The 16,738-nt window shown below is 41.4% G+C and overlaps 3 protein-coding genes across 4 annotated transcripts in view; 1 reads left to right on the top strand and 2 right to left on the bottom strand.

Moving 5' to 3' along the window:
• LOC306885634 (uncharacterized protein) overlaps nt 1–16,738 on the top strand; it is a 431,626-nt gene that overhangs the window by 152,116 nt on the left and 262,772 nt on the right. The gene's annotated exons all lie outside the window — the stretch shown is intronic.
• LOC306885207 (uncharacterized protein) lies at nt 522–6,077 on the bottom strand. 2 transcript variants are annotated; one of them, XM_079441599.1, is made up of 8 exons: nt 6,007–6,077; nt 4,590–4,633; nt 4,315–4,364; nt 3,906–3,952; nt 3,580–3,654; nt 1,605–1,990; nt 988–1,119; nt 524–870 (listed from the first exon to the last, which is right to left on the bottom strand). In XM_079441599.1, the coding sequence occupies exons 5-8, from the start codon at nt 3,602–3,604 to the stop codon at nt 709–711; spliced, it is 705 nt and encodes a 234-aa protein (XP_079297725.1). In that variant the 5' UTR covers nt 3,605–3,654; nt 3,906–3,952; nt 4,315–4,364; nt 4,590–4,633; nt 6,007–6,077; the 3' UTR covers nt 524–708. The 2 variants fall into 2 exon arrangements, with proteins under 2 accessions (XP_079297724.1, XP_079297725.1); XM_079441598.1 differs by lacking the exon at nt 3,580–3,654 and having other exon boundaries at nt 522–870.
• On the bottom strand, nt 6,586–8,680 carry LOC306885573 (uncharacterized protein). Its single transcript, XM_079442189.1, has 4 exons — nt 8,641–8,680; nt 8,363–8,498; nt 8,037–8,204; nt 6,586–7,940 (listed from the first exon to the last, which is right to left on the bottom strand). The coding sequence occupies exons 1-4, from the start codon at nt 8,661–8,663 to the stop codon at nt 7,281–7,283; spliced, it is 987 nt and encodes a 328-aa protein (XP_079298315.1). The 5' UTR covers nt 8,664–8,680; the 3' UTR covers nt 6,586–7,280.

Genomic DNA, 16,738 nt, shown 5'->3' with positions numbered 1-16,738 from the left:
CAAATTCAGTTTGCCAAAGGCAATGCACAGTTGGTTATTGAGACCACCTCAAGGCTGTGCAATTCACATAAAAACATGTAAAAAATTTGATTCAAAATATAAAATACCAGGTCGAAATATACCACATTTACAATATACAGAATTGTTTTCATTTACAAGTTCAGTATGACAATCCTCTTTTCTATCATCACATGTGCTTTTTTGAAATGAAAGAATAAAGAATAAAGCTGATTAGGTTTAAATGTTACTTTAACAGCATTCACAGGCAAGGAGCACAAAGCTGAGGAGGAATGTCAGAGAATGTTGCTGTATGTAACCTTGTCAGTTACACTGTAAAAACTTAAAATCATTTGTTACCCCCGCTGACTTAAAATTTTAGTTATAGTTATATAACTATATATATTATATATATATATAATTATAGTTTAGACAACTAAATTTTCCAGTTGTCCCTTAAATTAACACTGAGAAACTTAAAATTTTAAGTCAGCGGGGAAACAAATTATTATTATTTTTTTTTTACAGTGTACCAGGAAATCCACACCACCCGATGAAGCCACTCTGATCAAATCTCTTCAGCTAATTGAAGAAGTATCTACTGTTTTTCATTAATAAACGTTAGCAGACACTGAGAAATATTTTCTAATTAAACGTATGAATGCATTTTGAAAGAGCAGAAGATCAAAATTGAACAACATTCATGTAATTTTACACAGGAATCTCATAGCGTGGGCAAAAAGCCCTGTCATGACGATGATTGTACCAAACACTGTTTTCCACCATGCAATGGCATATTGATGGATTTTCCTGAATTCTTTGCTTTGGGCTTGAAGTGAACTCCTCTGAAACCACTTGTTTTTGTTTATGAACCTGTTTTCCAGAAGAGGAGAGGTGGTTGAACTAAGCAAATATTATTATTTTTATTATTATTATACCGTTTAAATGTATGCCAATAAATAAATGTAAAAGAACAATCTGTAATCTTACGTTACGGCTCTGTATGATTTCATTCATAGTGTTCATCAATTCATGCTCCAGAGATTCTCTGTACTCCTTGTGTAATCTCTTCATTTCTTTGACATCATCGCTTTCCATCATTTCAAGATATTCTTCCTCAGTCTGTGCAACAAACACAAGACCATGAATATAATCAATAGGATGTATAAATATACATTTTGCAAATCCCTAGACAATCACTATATCTAACCATCATAAGACATCTGGAATCTAGTATTCTGAATGTTCAGCGTTATGGTTTAATCTTCTTACTTAGTTACTTATTATATTTTATTGATTGGCTGAGTGGCGTTTCAATACAGTGCTGCGACTTTTCACTGATTGTGTCACTACTCTTATCATTATTTTTATCTGTATGTCACCGATTCAGAAAAATGAATTAATAATTGATTGTTGTCCGGTATCAACAATCAGTCTTGCTTTGGCTTCGTTTGAAACTTCTATCATTGGCAGAATAAAACAGGGTAAGTAATGGCCAACATTGTGTCTAAATTGTAAACCACTCAATGTAAACTTCTCGTTCAGTGAAATGTTAGTATACATGTAGGAATAAAGAATAAATGTATGATGCATGTTTGCGACCTCACCTGCTCTTCAAAACACTCTCCAAGCTTGAAGGTCTCTATTCCAGGGAAAGCCATTTCACACTGGAACAGGTCCCTCAAATTCCTGGCTACGAGGTGCAAAAGCTCATCCTCATAGGCAAAGACCCTTCCATCTTCACCCAACAAAAGCACCAACTGCAGACCGGGTGCATCACATGGGAAGTCATCAATGGCACCAATCACCTCCATTTCCATCCTTTCTGGCAGGTAATAATCTTTCCAGGCTTCAAGCTGTTCTTCATCCCCTTCGTACACAGTTTCTTCCAGCCCACAAACTCTCAGAGTACAACTTCTTGGTTTCACCAGATGAACTGTTGAGTTGCAATGATGCTTTACGAAATGAGCTATTCCACAGAGGTCCACAGCATCTAAAGCATAATTGTATTATTAGTAGAAGTAGTAGTAGTAACTAATAGATTTGAACAGAAATAAAGAAATATAATACGCAGACAGATATATTTATATAGTACACAATGGTACATTGGTTTATTTTTGTACTTTTGTTCACACACAGAATAATTACACTTACATTGCATGACTGTACTGTCTGTGTCAATTAATTTTGTATTATTTTAAGTTTTAAGTGTCCAGGAATAAGAGGTATGGATGCATCCTATTAGCCTTAATCTAATAAATGAAAAATTCACTTGAGTATTCCAGTAAACGAATGGATAGTGGGGAACTGGTGTGGCAGATGAAATGAAGTTAGTAAAACATCTCACGCTAGTTGTGTTGATTGTGATTCCTGAATTTGCCATGTCCCACAAAAAGACTCTTCTGGCTCCATTGGTGATCCATTTTTTTCATCCTTGCTTCATTTGATCAATGTCTTGTATCAGTGATCATGCAACTTCAGGAAGGGATTTTCTGAGCTTCTTCACCACTATATATCCAGTCGTGGTGTATAGTGGGGCAGTCGTGGGGGCTGTCGTGGCCTAATGGTGAGAGAGTCGGACTTGTAGCCCAAAGGTCTAGGGTTCGAGTTTCACGTCCCAATATGGCTGCCCACAGCTCCGGGTGTGTGTGTGTGTGTTCACAACTGTGTGTGATAAATCTGGATGGGATAAAGGCAGAGCACAAATTCTGAGTATGGGTCACACTTTTTTATACACAATCTGAGCAATATCAGAATGTGATGTCAGTGATCCTCAGAAATTGTGAAAATTTCAATTCTCGATCAATTTTCTGCAGTCCGTTAGTTGAAGAAGTGTTGAAGGACAGTGTCATTAAAATGGAGACCAGGAAACGGTATGATGATGATGATGATGATGATGAATCTGCCAGTGAATAAGTCCACAGATTTATCTGCAAGCTGTATTCATGACATAGTATTTTAAATTTTTCATCAATATTTTCCTTACTGCAGGCATGAACGATGGCAGATCCTATGCTTGCTTTTGACTAGAGATGTCTAATGTGAGATTAATTTGTCCTTTTTATTGTTATATTAATAATTAATTGAACCAATTCACAAATCCCACTGAAGAGCACATTTGAGAGAATATGGAGGAAATGACTATAACATATTAAAACCAAATGTGGTACATATTAAACTGAGCCTTTGTAATCAGAAAAGAAGTATTATTTGCATATATAAGACAACTGAAACCTGATGCTTTGCGTGTTTTTGATGTCAGCCCTTAATATTAAGTGTACTTAGGGTCACCTGTCTTCCATTGTCCCTGGAGCCATTTGATTCCAGAAAAAGTTCCATGGTAGCTTTATGGAGATATTTTGGAGAAACTCAAATTTATCCAAGTGATTATCCAGGTGGGATGCATCTTCTCGACCCTGCCCAAGGTTGCTGCAATCTCAGCTTCTTCCAAATGTAAGAGGCATGTTTTGGAATCACTCGCACTTTACAGTAATACTCTGTAGAGATGTTGCTCAAATGTCACAGATCTTGATACTGGTCAAGATCTGCTTTCAGTATTTGCACATGTGATCTAAACATTACCACAAAAATGGAGTCTCCAAAACATGACAACATTGTTCTCGATCAGCGGACCCTTCTTTCTTTAACGCAGTTTGTCTGTCAGTGAACAGCAGACAAACTTTGAAGCTTGCAATCACAGTCATGCTTTTGTTACAAGCAGCCATCTTAAAAGCTTTAATGTAATTCATTTTCTTCCTTTGACTAGATTAATCTAATTGGCTAATTTTCATTCTTTAGATTGTGTTTGGGGACTTAATGAGAATTCAGCTCAGATTAATAATGCTGGTTAGACAGAGGGCATGTAAGATGATTCTTTGTCAAAACAGTTTTAACTTGTCTTTTCTTACCTTCTTCAATGAATGACAGAAATCCCTCCTTGATTTGTTCTGAGGATCTAAAGGGTGGATTGACATTTTTAACAGTCATATTTGAATATAATATTATTATGATGTTCAGAAGTATACAATGTTGTTTTCTTTTATTATCGTTAATAAATTTTATTTACAGAGTATAATTGCCACAGGTTGTGGCCATATGTGAAAATACAGTTTTACAAGAAGGAATAAAAAGAGGGCAGTATATAAGAAGATGTAAATTAAGCACACTGAAAGCAATAAATAAATAAATGAAAAATAAACATTTATTTTGGAAGTCATGCACCCATTCTTTTGTTTATTTAGAAGTCTCCGTATACCAGTTCCCTTGTTCCCACCCTGTCCTTCAGAATGAACACTGATGGCACAATTCTGTACTTACTTGGTTGTCATGGTTGAAGACTTCTTAACGTTACACTGTATGGTCTTGTCCTAGAGTACAATAATAATTATAAATGTAAAAACTGTCAGCAACACATTCTGATACAATCTCATTCTGTGCTTATTGCCTTATTTTTCCATTGTTCTTCCTTCATTTTCCAGCTACATATGCAATATGTTTATATAGCAACTATTCAAAATATCCTACATCAAAATAAATCCCTAGAATTGACTGGAATAAATGATTTGACATACACATACAAACATACACATTACCTGTCAGAGAAGTTGAGAATGTGTGCAGTGGACTGGACACAGTTCTGCAAAAACAAAATACAAAAATTGTGGAAAAGGGGGAAATTATACTGTACTGTATATGCTTGTTTTACATTAGTCAGTTTGAGAGCAGTTTATCAGTATATGTAATATAAATGCAGTTACTGTACTTCTTCAAAACAGGTTTCCCAGCTCATATGCATATACAACATATACATATTGGAAACTAAAATGAAAACTACAACTTCTTGAGTAACTAAATGTCCACCTCTGCTATTTCATCTACGATCGTTCAAAACCGGTTCTGCTGGACAGACTGATCACAAGAGACAATGAGAACACTGTTTTTTCTTTGTCTTTCTCTTTCTTTCCTGTTTGTTTTCAGTCAAATAGAAAGATGCCTAACATTTTAATTAATTTCTTTTTTTATTTTTTTTATTAATTCTGGTTTTAATACAGTAATAGCCTACATAGACTACTTTTAAGTAAAGACACAGACAAAGACTCATAACGTTTTTTTCTGGTATACCAAAATGTGCTTTATATATAAATATTAATAAATAAATAAAGTAACCGGTTGTGTTGAGACAAAAATAATACTTAATATGACTCTGAATCAACCTGACCCTATTTGGTTACACTAACAACTTTTACATATGTTAGACCAGGAAGAAATATTGCTTAAAAACACACACACACACACACACATATAGACACACACACACACACACATATAGACACACACACACATATAGACACACACACACACACACACACACACACACATATAGACACACAAACACACATATAGACACACACACACACACACACACACATATAGACACACACACACACACACATATAGACACACACACACACACACACACACACGGGAAGTGGATTCATCCCATAGGCGTAATGGTTTTTATACTGTACAAACTGTATGTGCTATTGCCCAAATTTCAAATTTATTTCATATTTATGTCCTCATTTGTCACAAAAACGCACTCGCACATGTAACCGTATGTACTTCGCCCGCTTCGAGCGGGATTCAAACCGCGGTCTCCGGCAGAGCGCCTCTTTTTTGAGATCAGGGGAGTGAGGTTTACACGCACCAGCACTCACTTGCCTACATATGTTACACACACACACACTATACATTCCTTCTTACATTTTAGATATCTGTAATCTCACCAAAGACTTTAGTTTTCAGTTCAATCCAACAAATAAGCAAATTTTCTTCTTAAAAGTAAAAATGCGTATGGCTGCACTATATAGTTTTTTATTCAAAATACTTTTTTTTGTTTTGTTTTGTTTTGTTAGGTCTTCTATAGAGTATGCAAAGGAATAAAGATCTACTAAAAACAAAAAATACAAACAATGAGAGGAAAAACAAAACAAAAAATAAATAACTTACCCAACTTCTCTCACCAGACAATTTTTTGCTGGTTAGATGTACAATAAAATCTATGGGTAGTTACAAAGGGAAAAGTACCTCATAGGTGGGGCTGTTTTGCAACCAGTTTTCATGAAGGTGGAGCTCCTGAAAGGTGAGGTGCGCATGTGTTGGTATTTTTCCATCCAGGAACACATGAAAAAATATATTGAAATCACCTGTTGCTTCATTTGCCTGTCTGAACAGTGCACCTAAAACAATGTGTAGCTATACTGCTTAGCTAACATAGCTTACTCGACATTCAACATTTTCCCACCAAAAGTCAATATGTTCGAAGACACCAAATGAAAACTGATGAAAACTGGATTTTATTTGATGTTTAATTATATCAAATTTCAAGAATACTCTGAAATAAATAGCAAAACATATAGGAACTGATAGACTGAATAATTCAGCTTTTTAATAATAATTTTAATAATTGAGCTGTTTGTTTGTTTTATTTTTGTCTAGTCAAGTTTTTTTTTTTTTTTCATAAAGGAAAGACCAGGGGTAGATGTCATATAAGGAAGTTGTCACATGAGTCAATGACAATAAGGCTTTGAGTCAAATCATGTGTTTTTATTTAAATTGGCACAAATTGTTGGGCTTGTCACGTTATTGATTTATTTCAATTACAACATTTGTTGGCCTAAAATAATTTAGTGGGGGGTCCAGATGATCTTAAAGCTGTTGACTCACAGGGATATGTGTGAGTCTGGCGTGCGTCATTTCATCTATTTTTCTCATCTTTTCAATAAAGGCATTTAGATAAATTAAACAGAATGCTCTATTTTGTTTGTAGTAACATTTTATTTTTAAATAACACAACACATCTTAGAATATTATGAACCATTTCCAATTATATAAGACCATTTCTGTTCAGTAGTAGAGCTAAAATGAAAGGGAATGACATGCGGATGCACTTTAACCAGAAACTCAAGGTGTGGCTTGTACTGTAAAACATTTGCAAAACAAACTAAGAAGAATCTATGGTAGTCATGTTCAGTCATGAAGAGCACAATGTGCACCATGTACCAAACCAGTCTGAACCGGTTTGAAATCTAATGAATATAAGGTTACACAATGTGTTCATCGTCACATAATCAATAAAGTGGAAATTCTGACAGAAACTTATATACAGAATATACAGAATCTCAACACAATGTGCTAAAAAACATGATAAACAATGACAAATTTGAGCGTTTTTCAATGAATTATGGTGAAAACCCTTTTTGCTCTAACTTGGACCTTTATTTTTAAGTGTGTGGGTCAAACCAGAGAAGATCATCTTTATTTATATTGCTGAGAGAAGGTATGGAAGCAAGCTTGCCTCGCAAACGTTCTTTGGTACAGTCTTTTAACTTATTAATTTTGTCAGTTGTATAATTCCTGACATCTATATTCTGTCGCATGAATTGATCTTTGAACAGGAGTTTGCTCAAGCACTCTGTCTCTGCACAATTGCCATAAGGATAATGTTCTTGTTCTGCACCTTCTGGCAGATTGAAAAGACGTGTACATTTCATACATGGTTGTCTTTCCTTGTAAGTGTTGTGTATCCAATCCCTGATGTATGCCTGGCATTGCATAGACTCATGAAACTGTAAACTGTCACCCTCTATTTGATGTCGAAATGACATTACTGCATATGACACATACTCATGCCACGTATTTATACATGAGGAATATATCATAATACTTTTGGCCTTTTCTGTTCTACAACCCAGAGAAGCACCACAATATTCTTGTGAAGGGTACAGGCTATTGGAGCAAAAGCAAATGACGGTGGATTCCAGTGTGTAGTAGCGCTGGTTTTTGTTCGCTGGTTTGCGCAGAGGAAAAGGAAATTCCAGCTTTTTCATTAGACTGCAAAGCTCCTTCATGATGGTCTCTTTTGTGCCAAATGTAAGCTGCATCTAAAAACAGTCAAATGTAAAATTTTGAGGCATTAATAACTATATACAACAATATACAACTATTCAAATAAATACATAACCTAATATGATTCTTACCATGTCTAACAATATTGAGAAAGGTGTCCGTTTTGGTAAATGACTCTTGTATTTCTTAAACGGTTCTGGAAATTCCTGTTTTACAATCTCAGTCTGTGTAGATAAAATGTCTTCAGGTGTGAGATGGTCCTCATGAATGATCCCTAAAAAGAAGATGCTGTGGAGAATCTTAAAAAAAAAAAAGTTTAATAGACTATATTATTATTATTATTATGTTTTTAGTGTAGGTTATAGGCTATGCAGCATATCAGAGCGATTTCTATAAGGTAAACAGGCTATCTTTCATTAATTTGTGTGTGTGTGTGTGTGTGTGTGTGTGTACGTACCTCAGTAACATATGTTCTAAGATTATTTTGCTCTTTTTTAAATTCTTGCATTACATGATTAATTAACCGGAACCCACAGGTTTTCAAGTTCTCCTTGTTAAACTCACGGCTCTTCCCCAACCCAGGTGGCATTGGTCTGTTTGAAGAAATTATTTAGTAACCGGACAGACACAGACTTTCTTATATGTAAATAAAATTAATGAGATTGTCATGCATGGATTTCGTTTTTAAAGCCTAATGAATAAAACACGCTAGAAGGGGAAAAGTAGCCTACTTACCTTTTTTTCCTAGCCTCAGCCATCGTCGATAACAAATGACTAATATGAGGAAGCAAGGATGTTTCGGAGGTTTTAGTTCAGTCATTGTGCCATCTCCACCCTCCTTTATTCACACACATTCACTGATATGAACCCGACAAATAACAACTGTGAGAAAAAATTGCGACTAATGTGTGTATGTGAATATGTATATATACACATATATATACATATATATATATATATATATATATATATATATATATATATATATATATATATATATATATATATTGAACGTTGCAGCTACTGTAATGTAGTTTTTCGTTTACAGTTTTTGCCCGTTGCTTGAACACATTTTGCAAAACTTCGCTCATTGTGCCAAAACTCTAAACACAAGTAAACATGACACAACACTGGGAAATATACCATTCACATCTGTGCCAAATTGAAACTCTACTCTCAAAACTTAAACTCTGCTATCAAAACCTAACATTCCTTTGTCAAAATGTAACTCTGTTGACAAAATGACACATACTTGCATCATATGCAAACACTTTCAGATCAGGGGGAACACACTAGTCTACTTTATATAAAACACTGCAGTCTTTGATTTTCATTGTTTATTCAGAAGGCATATTTTCAGGAGACACATTTTCAAACAACCAAAAAAGCAAATAGGCCTACTCAATATTGTACATTGCAGCACTGTACATTGCAGTACCATGAATTCAGATAAAGCTAAAAAAAATAAAATAATAAAAAAATAATAATACAGTAATAGAAAACACACTATACTGTAAACACAAAAAATCATGACAATTGTGCATACATGGGCTCATGGATCCCGTCGTCTGTTGGGGTCTGGCCACAGGACCTCATCGACATCGCAAGCAATGTCTTCTCCCGCTAGGCACCGGGGAAAATATCCTCTTGCATGTCGAAACCATCCATGGATTGCTGTCACCTGAATGTCGCCGCAGGCCTGTTCCATTGCCTGCAGAACACGCCATCTCCAAGCCAAAAAACAATTCCTCTATAGGGTTTAAAAATGGTGAGTAAGGGGGCAAGTATACCACTTCAAATTGATTGTGGTTGGTGAACCAGGCCTGGACCAGAGCAGCCCGATGGAAACTGACATTATCCCATATCACCACAAACCTGGGCTGATCTGGTCTGTTCTGTACAACTATATTATGGAGAGCATCTAGAAATTGTCACGGTTCACTCATTCATTGTTTCCTCCTTGTCCCGTGTATTGTCATGTGTGTGCGTGTAGTACGTGTGTGGGCGTGGCCGAGCCATCAACATTCACTACACTCAGCTGAGCCTCGTTAGCAGCACCAGCTGCAGCTCCTTAACTTACCCATAAATACTCACCAGTTTCTCCTCTCCTTTGTCAGATAGTTTTGGATGTCTCCCTGTGTGTTGTTCAGTGACTGTCCCGTCTCCTCCGTTCCTCCGTCTGATGTCAAGGTGATCGTCCGGTGTCGGTGTTGCTGTGTCTTCGTTTGTGTTGGGGATTCCCACTCTTCACCACGGATCCGTCTCGTCACCACCATCCTGCTGTGTAGCCCATCCGGTCCCTGTGTCATCTGTCATCAATTCATCCTGGTTTTCTGTTATATCCGTCTGACTACAATAAACCTCTGTTTCACCTGCAAATCGCTTCCTCATCTCTCCGCAGCATGACAGAACGATCTGACCAACCCATGGAAGCGGCGGGCGCCTCAGCCACAGTACTAGAGGCATTCATTTCTCAGAGCATCGACAGAATGAACTCTCAAGAGGCGAGCCTGAGTAACACTGGCCGTGCTATTCAGGCTCTGGTGACGCAGGTGTCCGAGCTCACCCAGCAATTCCAACAGCTGCGAGTTCCCACTGCGCCACCCACACCGCCAGTTGTCCCCAATCCATCTGAAGTCCCCTTCCAGCCGGAACCTCGGCTGCCCGTTCCCGAGCTTTATGCCGGGGAACCCAGATTTTGCAGGGCATTCCTGACACGATGCTCCATGCACTTTGCTCTGCAACCCAGAACATACAGTACGAAACAGAGCAAAGTGGCATTTGTTATGACCCTGCTGACTGGAAGGGCGGCACTATGGGGAACAGCGGTGTTGGAGAACCGGGATCCTTGCTGCACCTCGTTTCAGGCACTATCCGAGGAAATGAAGCGAGTTTTCCATCAGGCCGTAGCCGGAAGAGAGGCGGCCAGAATTCTCGCCGATCTCCGCCAGGGTGAACGATCAGTGTCGGATTATTCCATCGAGTTCCGGACCCTGGCGGCGGAGTGTCGCTGGAACGAGGAGGCGCAGTGGGATATGTTCCTGCATGGGCTGGCTGACCGTGTCCAGAGAGAGATTTACGTCCTGGACCTCCCCACCACACTCAATGGGTTGATTGACTTGGCCCTTAGAGTGGACGCACGGCTCGCCAGAGCGGAGCGACGCGTCCCGGCCAGTCGAGTCCCTGGTGGGTCTGAGAGTCATCGAGTCAACGACGGGGACGTGGTCAGTCCCACCTACGATTACGAACCCATGCAGGTAGGGCGAGCTCGGCTTTCCCGGGAGGAGAAGGAGAGGCGGAGATCCCAGGGTCTTTGCCTGTATTGTGGAGGGGCAGGACACTTACGGGACAGATGCCCGGTAAAAGACCAAGCCCGATAGTAAGTATGAGGCTACTATCGGGCGGGATCTCCGCAGAGAAGACCTCATCCACATCATCGACCCTCCTTCCGGTAAGACTGAGATGGGCTACACATTCACTCGACTGTCAGGCTCTACTGGATTCCGGGGCAGAGGGTAATTTTATGGACCAGACATTTGCACACAAGCTTCAGATCTCCACCAAGTCCCTTACTCACAAAATTTATGTTCACGCCCTCAACGGTCACGAATTACCTCCCATTTCCTCCACCACGGAACCCATCACTCTCATCACATCAGGCAATCATTCAGAGACTATTTCCTTCTTAATCATGGACTCCCCCCTTGCACCCGTCGTGCTCGGCCACCCCTGGCTCCTCAATCACAACCCCAAAATAGACTGGCGTCAGAAATCCGTCCTAGCTTGGAGCAAGAATTGTTATGAGTCCTGTCTGGTGTCTGCCTGTCCGTTGATTTCTGTTTCTGTGTTTCAGGAGGAGGCGGTGGATCTGTCTAACGTGCCCGCGGAGTACCAGGACCTGAGGGAAGTGTTCAGTAAGTCTCGAGCAGCTTCTCTTCCTCCGCATCGGAGGGTTCATTTTTGTGGGGAAGAAGGATGGGTCCCTGCGTCCTTGTATTGACTACCGAGGGTTGAACAACATCACGGTAAAGAATACTTATCCTTTGCCGTTGATGTCTTCAACCTTCGAGAGGTTGCAGGGAGCATCCATTTTCACAAAATTGGATTTACGTAATGCCTATCATTTGGTCCGCATAAGGAAGGGGGATGAGTGGAAGACTGCTTTTAACACCCCTAGGGGGCACTTTGGATACTTGGTCATGCCCTTCGGGCTGTCCAACTCCCCGGCGGTCTTCCAGGCACTCGTCAATGACGTGCTGCGAGATATGGTAGATCAGTTCATATATGTCTACCTGGATGACATATTGATTTTTTTCTTCGTCTCTCCAGGAACATGTGCAGCATGTCCGGCGAGTGCTTCAGAGGTTGCTAGAGAATGGGCTTTTTGTCAAGGCGGAGAAATGCGCTTTTCATGCACAGTCTGTTCCTTTTCTGGGGTACATCGTGTCGTCCGAGGGAATGCGCATGGATCCTGAGAAGGTTAAGGCTGTGGTGGAGTGGCCAAGCCCTGATTCCCGTAAGGCCCTACAGAGGTTTCTGGGCTTCGCCAACTTCTACCGGCGTTTTATTCGCAACTTCAGCCAACTAGCCGCGCCTCTGACTGCCTTGACCTCCCCCAGAACTACGTTCAGGTGGTCTAACACAGCCGAGGTTGTGTTTACCAAACTCAAGGGCCGCTTTGTTTCAGCCCCCATCCTCATAGCCCCTGATTCCTCACGTCAGTTCGTGGTGGAGGTCGACGCGTCAGAGGTGGGGGTAGGCGCAGTGTTATCCCAGCGCTCTTCCACGGACGGCAAGATGCATCCCTGCGCGTTTTTGTCCCATCGTTTATCCCCGGCCGAACGCAATTACGACATTGGTAACCGAGAGTTGTTGGCAGTCAAGTTAGCGTTGGAAGAATGGCACCACTGGTTGGAAGGGTCGGGGGTACCTTTTATCGTCTGGACCGATCACAGGAATCTAGAATATATTAGAACGGCTAAAAGACTGAATTCCAGGCAGGCTCGGTGGGCACTTTTTTCGGACGTTTTGATTTCTCGTACCGCCCGGGTTCCAAAAACATCAAACCGACTCTTTATCACGCGTTTTTGACAATTCCGAATGCCCGTCTACTCCCGAGTGCATTTTACCCGAGACTCTTTTTGTCTCCACACTCACATCGAGTCGAAGGTCAAAATGGCCTTAGAAGGGGTAATGCCTCCGCCCGGTTGCCCACCGAATCGGTTATTTGTGCCGGAGGGATTACGGTCCGACGTTATTCAGTGGGGGCATTGTTTCAACGTGGCTTGTCATCCAGGAGTCAATCGTACTAATTTTATGGTTAAGCAACGATTCTGGTGGCCACGTATGGCTCGCGACATTCACAGTTTTGTTTTGGCTTGCTCGGTTTGTGCCACTGGTAAGACTTCCAATCGACCCCCAGATGGGTTACTTCAACCGCTGCCCGTCCCTTCGAGACCCTGGTCCCATATTGCGCTAGATTTTATTACCGCCCTCCCGCCCTCTCAGGGCAACACGGTCGTTTTGACCGTGGTGGACCGGTTCTCGAAGGCGGCCCATTTCATACCCTTGCCCAAATTACCCTCAGCCAAGGAGACAGCGTTGACAGTCGTAAACCACGTCTTTCGCTTACATGGCCTCCCGGTGGACGTGGTTTCCGACAGGGGACCCCAGTTTGTGTCCAAATTTTGGCGAGAGTTTTGTAAATTACTGGGAGCGACTGTTAGTCTGTCCTCAGGGTTTCATCCCCAGAGCAATGGCCAAACCGAGAGAGCCAACCAAGATTTGGAAAGGGCGTTGCGATGTTTGGTCTCCAAGAATCCTTCCTCTTGGAGTCAGCAACTGTCTATGGTGGAGTACGCCCACAATGCGTTACCAGTGTCGTCCACGGGCCTATCTCCGTTTGAATGTAGTTTAGGTTACCAGCCACCAATTTTTCCCAGTCTGGAATCCGAAGTCGCGGTCCCCTCCGCCCACGCCTTTGTCCAGAGGTGTCACCGCACTTGGACTAGAGCCCGTGAGACTCTACTCCAGGTGGGGGCGCGCACCAAGGCTAAAGCCGATCGCCACCGGTCGAAGCCTCCCGTTTACGTCGTTGGTCAAAAAGTGTGGCTTTCAACCAAGAACATTCCTCTCCGCTCCATTTCAAATAAACTTGCTCCCAAATTCATTGGCCCGTTCACTGTCACCAAGATCATTAGTCCGGTGGCAGTCCGCCTCAACCTTCCTCCGGTGTACAGGAGGATTCACCCCGTCTTTCATGTATCCAAAATTAAACCCGTGTTTCATTCTCCCATTAATCCGCCAGCCCAGGTTCCCCCCCCGCCGCGACTCGTAGACGGGGAACCCACATTTTCGGTAAATCGTATACTGGATTCAAGGCGGAGGGGATGCGGATTTCAGTACTTGGTGGACTGGGAGGGTTACGGTCCGGAGGAGAGAAGTTGGGTACCTGCGAGAGACATACTGGACCACTCTATGGTGGTTATACTATACTTTCATGAGGACGGATTCAAGATGGCGCCTGTGTATTTGGCGTGCCGTCTACTGCTCTCCTGTTTGTTTGTCTGGTTGTCTGCTCTGTCTCTAAACTGCTGCTCGCTTTTAATCTACGACCGCCGAGCGCTCTTGGACATCCGTGACTCAGTTGCGGACACACTCATAAACTCTTATACTTCGGAGGTGGACTGCTCCTGTGATTATTCGAATGAGTCGTTCCAAATGATCATCCCAGACTGTATCCGCCGATGGCCCCTCAACATCCCGCGGAGAAAGCGTAGGAGGAAACGAGGCAACCGCGGAGGATACCTCGTGACGCTGAAAGCTCGTCTGCGAGCTGGCTTTCTCTCGGATCCTACCTATGTTTCGTCTCACGGCGGCTCTGCTACCTGGCGCCCGCTGGACTTGATCTACCGGTGGCTTCGTCCTGTTCTCCCCCTACACCTGAGTCCTGTTTCTCGTGCTGGTCTCCACCGAATCGGCATTGTCTCTCGAAGACAGGGAGTAACTCACGGAAATTTGCGCTCACTGAAACGAGCGCCCTCATCTCCTGTTATTATCTCTCCACCGAAGATGGCATTATTAAATGCCCGCTCCTTGGTGAATAAGACCTTTTTATTAAACGACTTTTACTCATCTCACAACTTGGATTTTATGTTCATCACGGAATCCTGGATAAAGGTTGGTGATCTAACTCCTTTTGCTGATCTGATCCCCTCTGACTGTACATTTTTTAACTTTCCTCGTCTGAGTGGACGCGGGGGCGGGATAGTAACAATTTTAAAGAACTCTCTCTCTGCGCGCTGTCGATTGGTCCCTGTAACGGCCTTTTCCAGTTTTGAAGCTCAGCTTCTTCAGTTAGACTGGAATGGTCCTGTATGTTTAGGAGTGATCTACCGTCCACCGCACTCTTCTAAGGATTTTATACAGCATTTCACTGAACTGGTCGGCAGTATTGCCACTAATTACGATCGCTTTTTATTGGTGGGTGATTTTAATATCCATGTTTGCTGTCCGTCAAACCCCCTATCACATGACTTTCTTAATCTTATTGACGCTTTTAATCTATCTCAGTGGATCAGTGACTCTACTCATATTCAGGGCCATACGTTGGATCTTGTAATGTCATATGGGCTTGATGTGACTGATATTGTGTTCTCAGATTTTATGATCTCGGACCATAAGCCCATACTATTTTCACTGACTCTTCCAGTTCTCTCTCATTTTTCTACTACACCTGTAACTCTGTCTCGGTTCTACTCTCCTCAGTTTAGCACAAATTTCAACTTGTGCTTTGCTGAATGCTGCTCACAGTTGCACTTGGATCAATCATTATCTGACTTGGATGCTGATCAACATCTTAGCCTCATGAATTCTGCCTGGCTTAAGGTAGCAAATGCAACTGCTCCCCTTAAACCTCACAAGCACAAACCAAAATCTGAACCGTGGCTTAACTCTGACACCCGTCTCCTAAAACAAAATTGTAGAAAGGCAGAACGAAAATGGAAAAAGGACAGGCTGCATATCTCTCTTTTAATGTTCAGAGATTCTCTGACATCTTACCAGACTGAAGCTAAGTCTGCGAAAGCTGATTATTTTTCTAATTTAATTGAAACGAATCACTCTAAACCTAAGGTTTTGTTTTCTATTATTCAATTTGTGACAAATCCTTCTGTTAACACTTTGCCTGTTGCCTCTGTTGCTCTCTGTGAAAGCTTCTTGAGATATTTTAGTGACAAAATTACTAACTTAAGACTTAGCGTCTGCCCCACTTTAACTTTATCTGTCTCTCCAATCATGTCATCTGCATCTGCCGTTTTCGATGCTTTTGCACCTATCAATCTCCAGGAATTGAAGGAGGTGATTGGCAAGCTGAAACCTTCATTCTGTTCTAGCGATATCATTCACCCGAGATTTTTAAAATTAATTATCAATTCGATTGGGCCAGGTTTGGTTTCTCTTATCAATAAGTGCCTCCAAACGGGCTCTGTTCCTGCCAATCTTAAAGTGGCTACGGTCACTCCTCTGCTCAAGAAGCCTTCACTGGACTCCTCTGTCCTAAAAAATTTTCGGCCAATTTCTGTCTTACCTTTCATTTCTAAAGTTTTGGAGAAAATTGTGCTGAATCAACTTCAATGTTTTCTGTCAAGTAACTGTATTTATGAGGTTTTTCAATCGGGTTTTAAGTCTGCTCACAGCACTGAGTCTGCCCTGTTGAGAGTGTTAAATGATATTTACCTCTCCACTGATTCCGGAGACTCTGTGGTTCTTATTCTTTTAGATCTGTCAGCCGCTTTCGATACCGTAGACCACTCCTCTCTATTATCTAGACTGG

This window comes from Barbus barbus, assembly GCF_936440315.1.
Source record: "Barbus barbus genome assembly, chromosome: 19".
Classification (NCBI taxonomy): domain Eukaryota; kingdom Metazoa; phylum Chordata; class Actinopteri; order Cypriniformes; family Cyprinidae; genus Barbus; species Barbus barbus.
The sequence above is the reverse complement of the archived record's forward strand: the minus strand, read 5'-3'. Positions and strand labels throughout refer to the sequence as shown.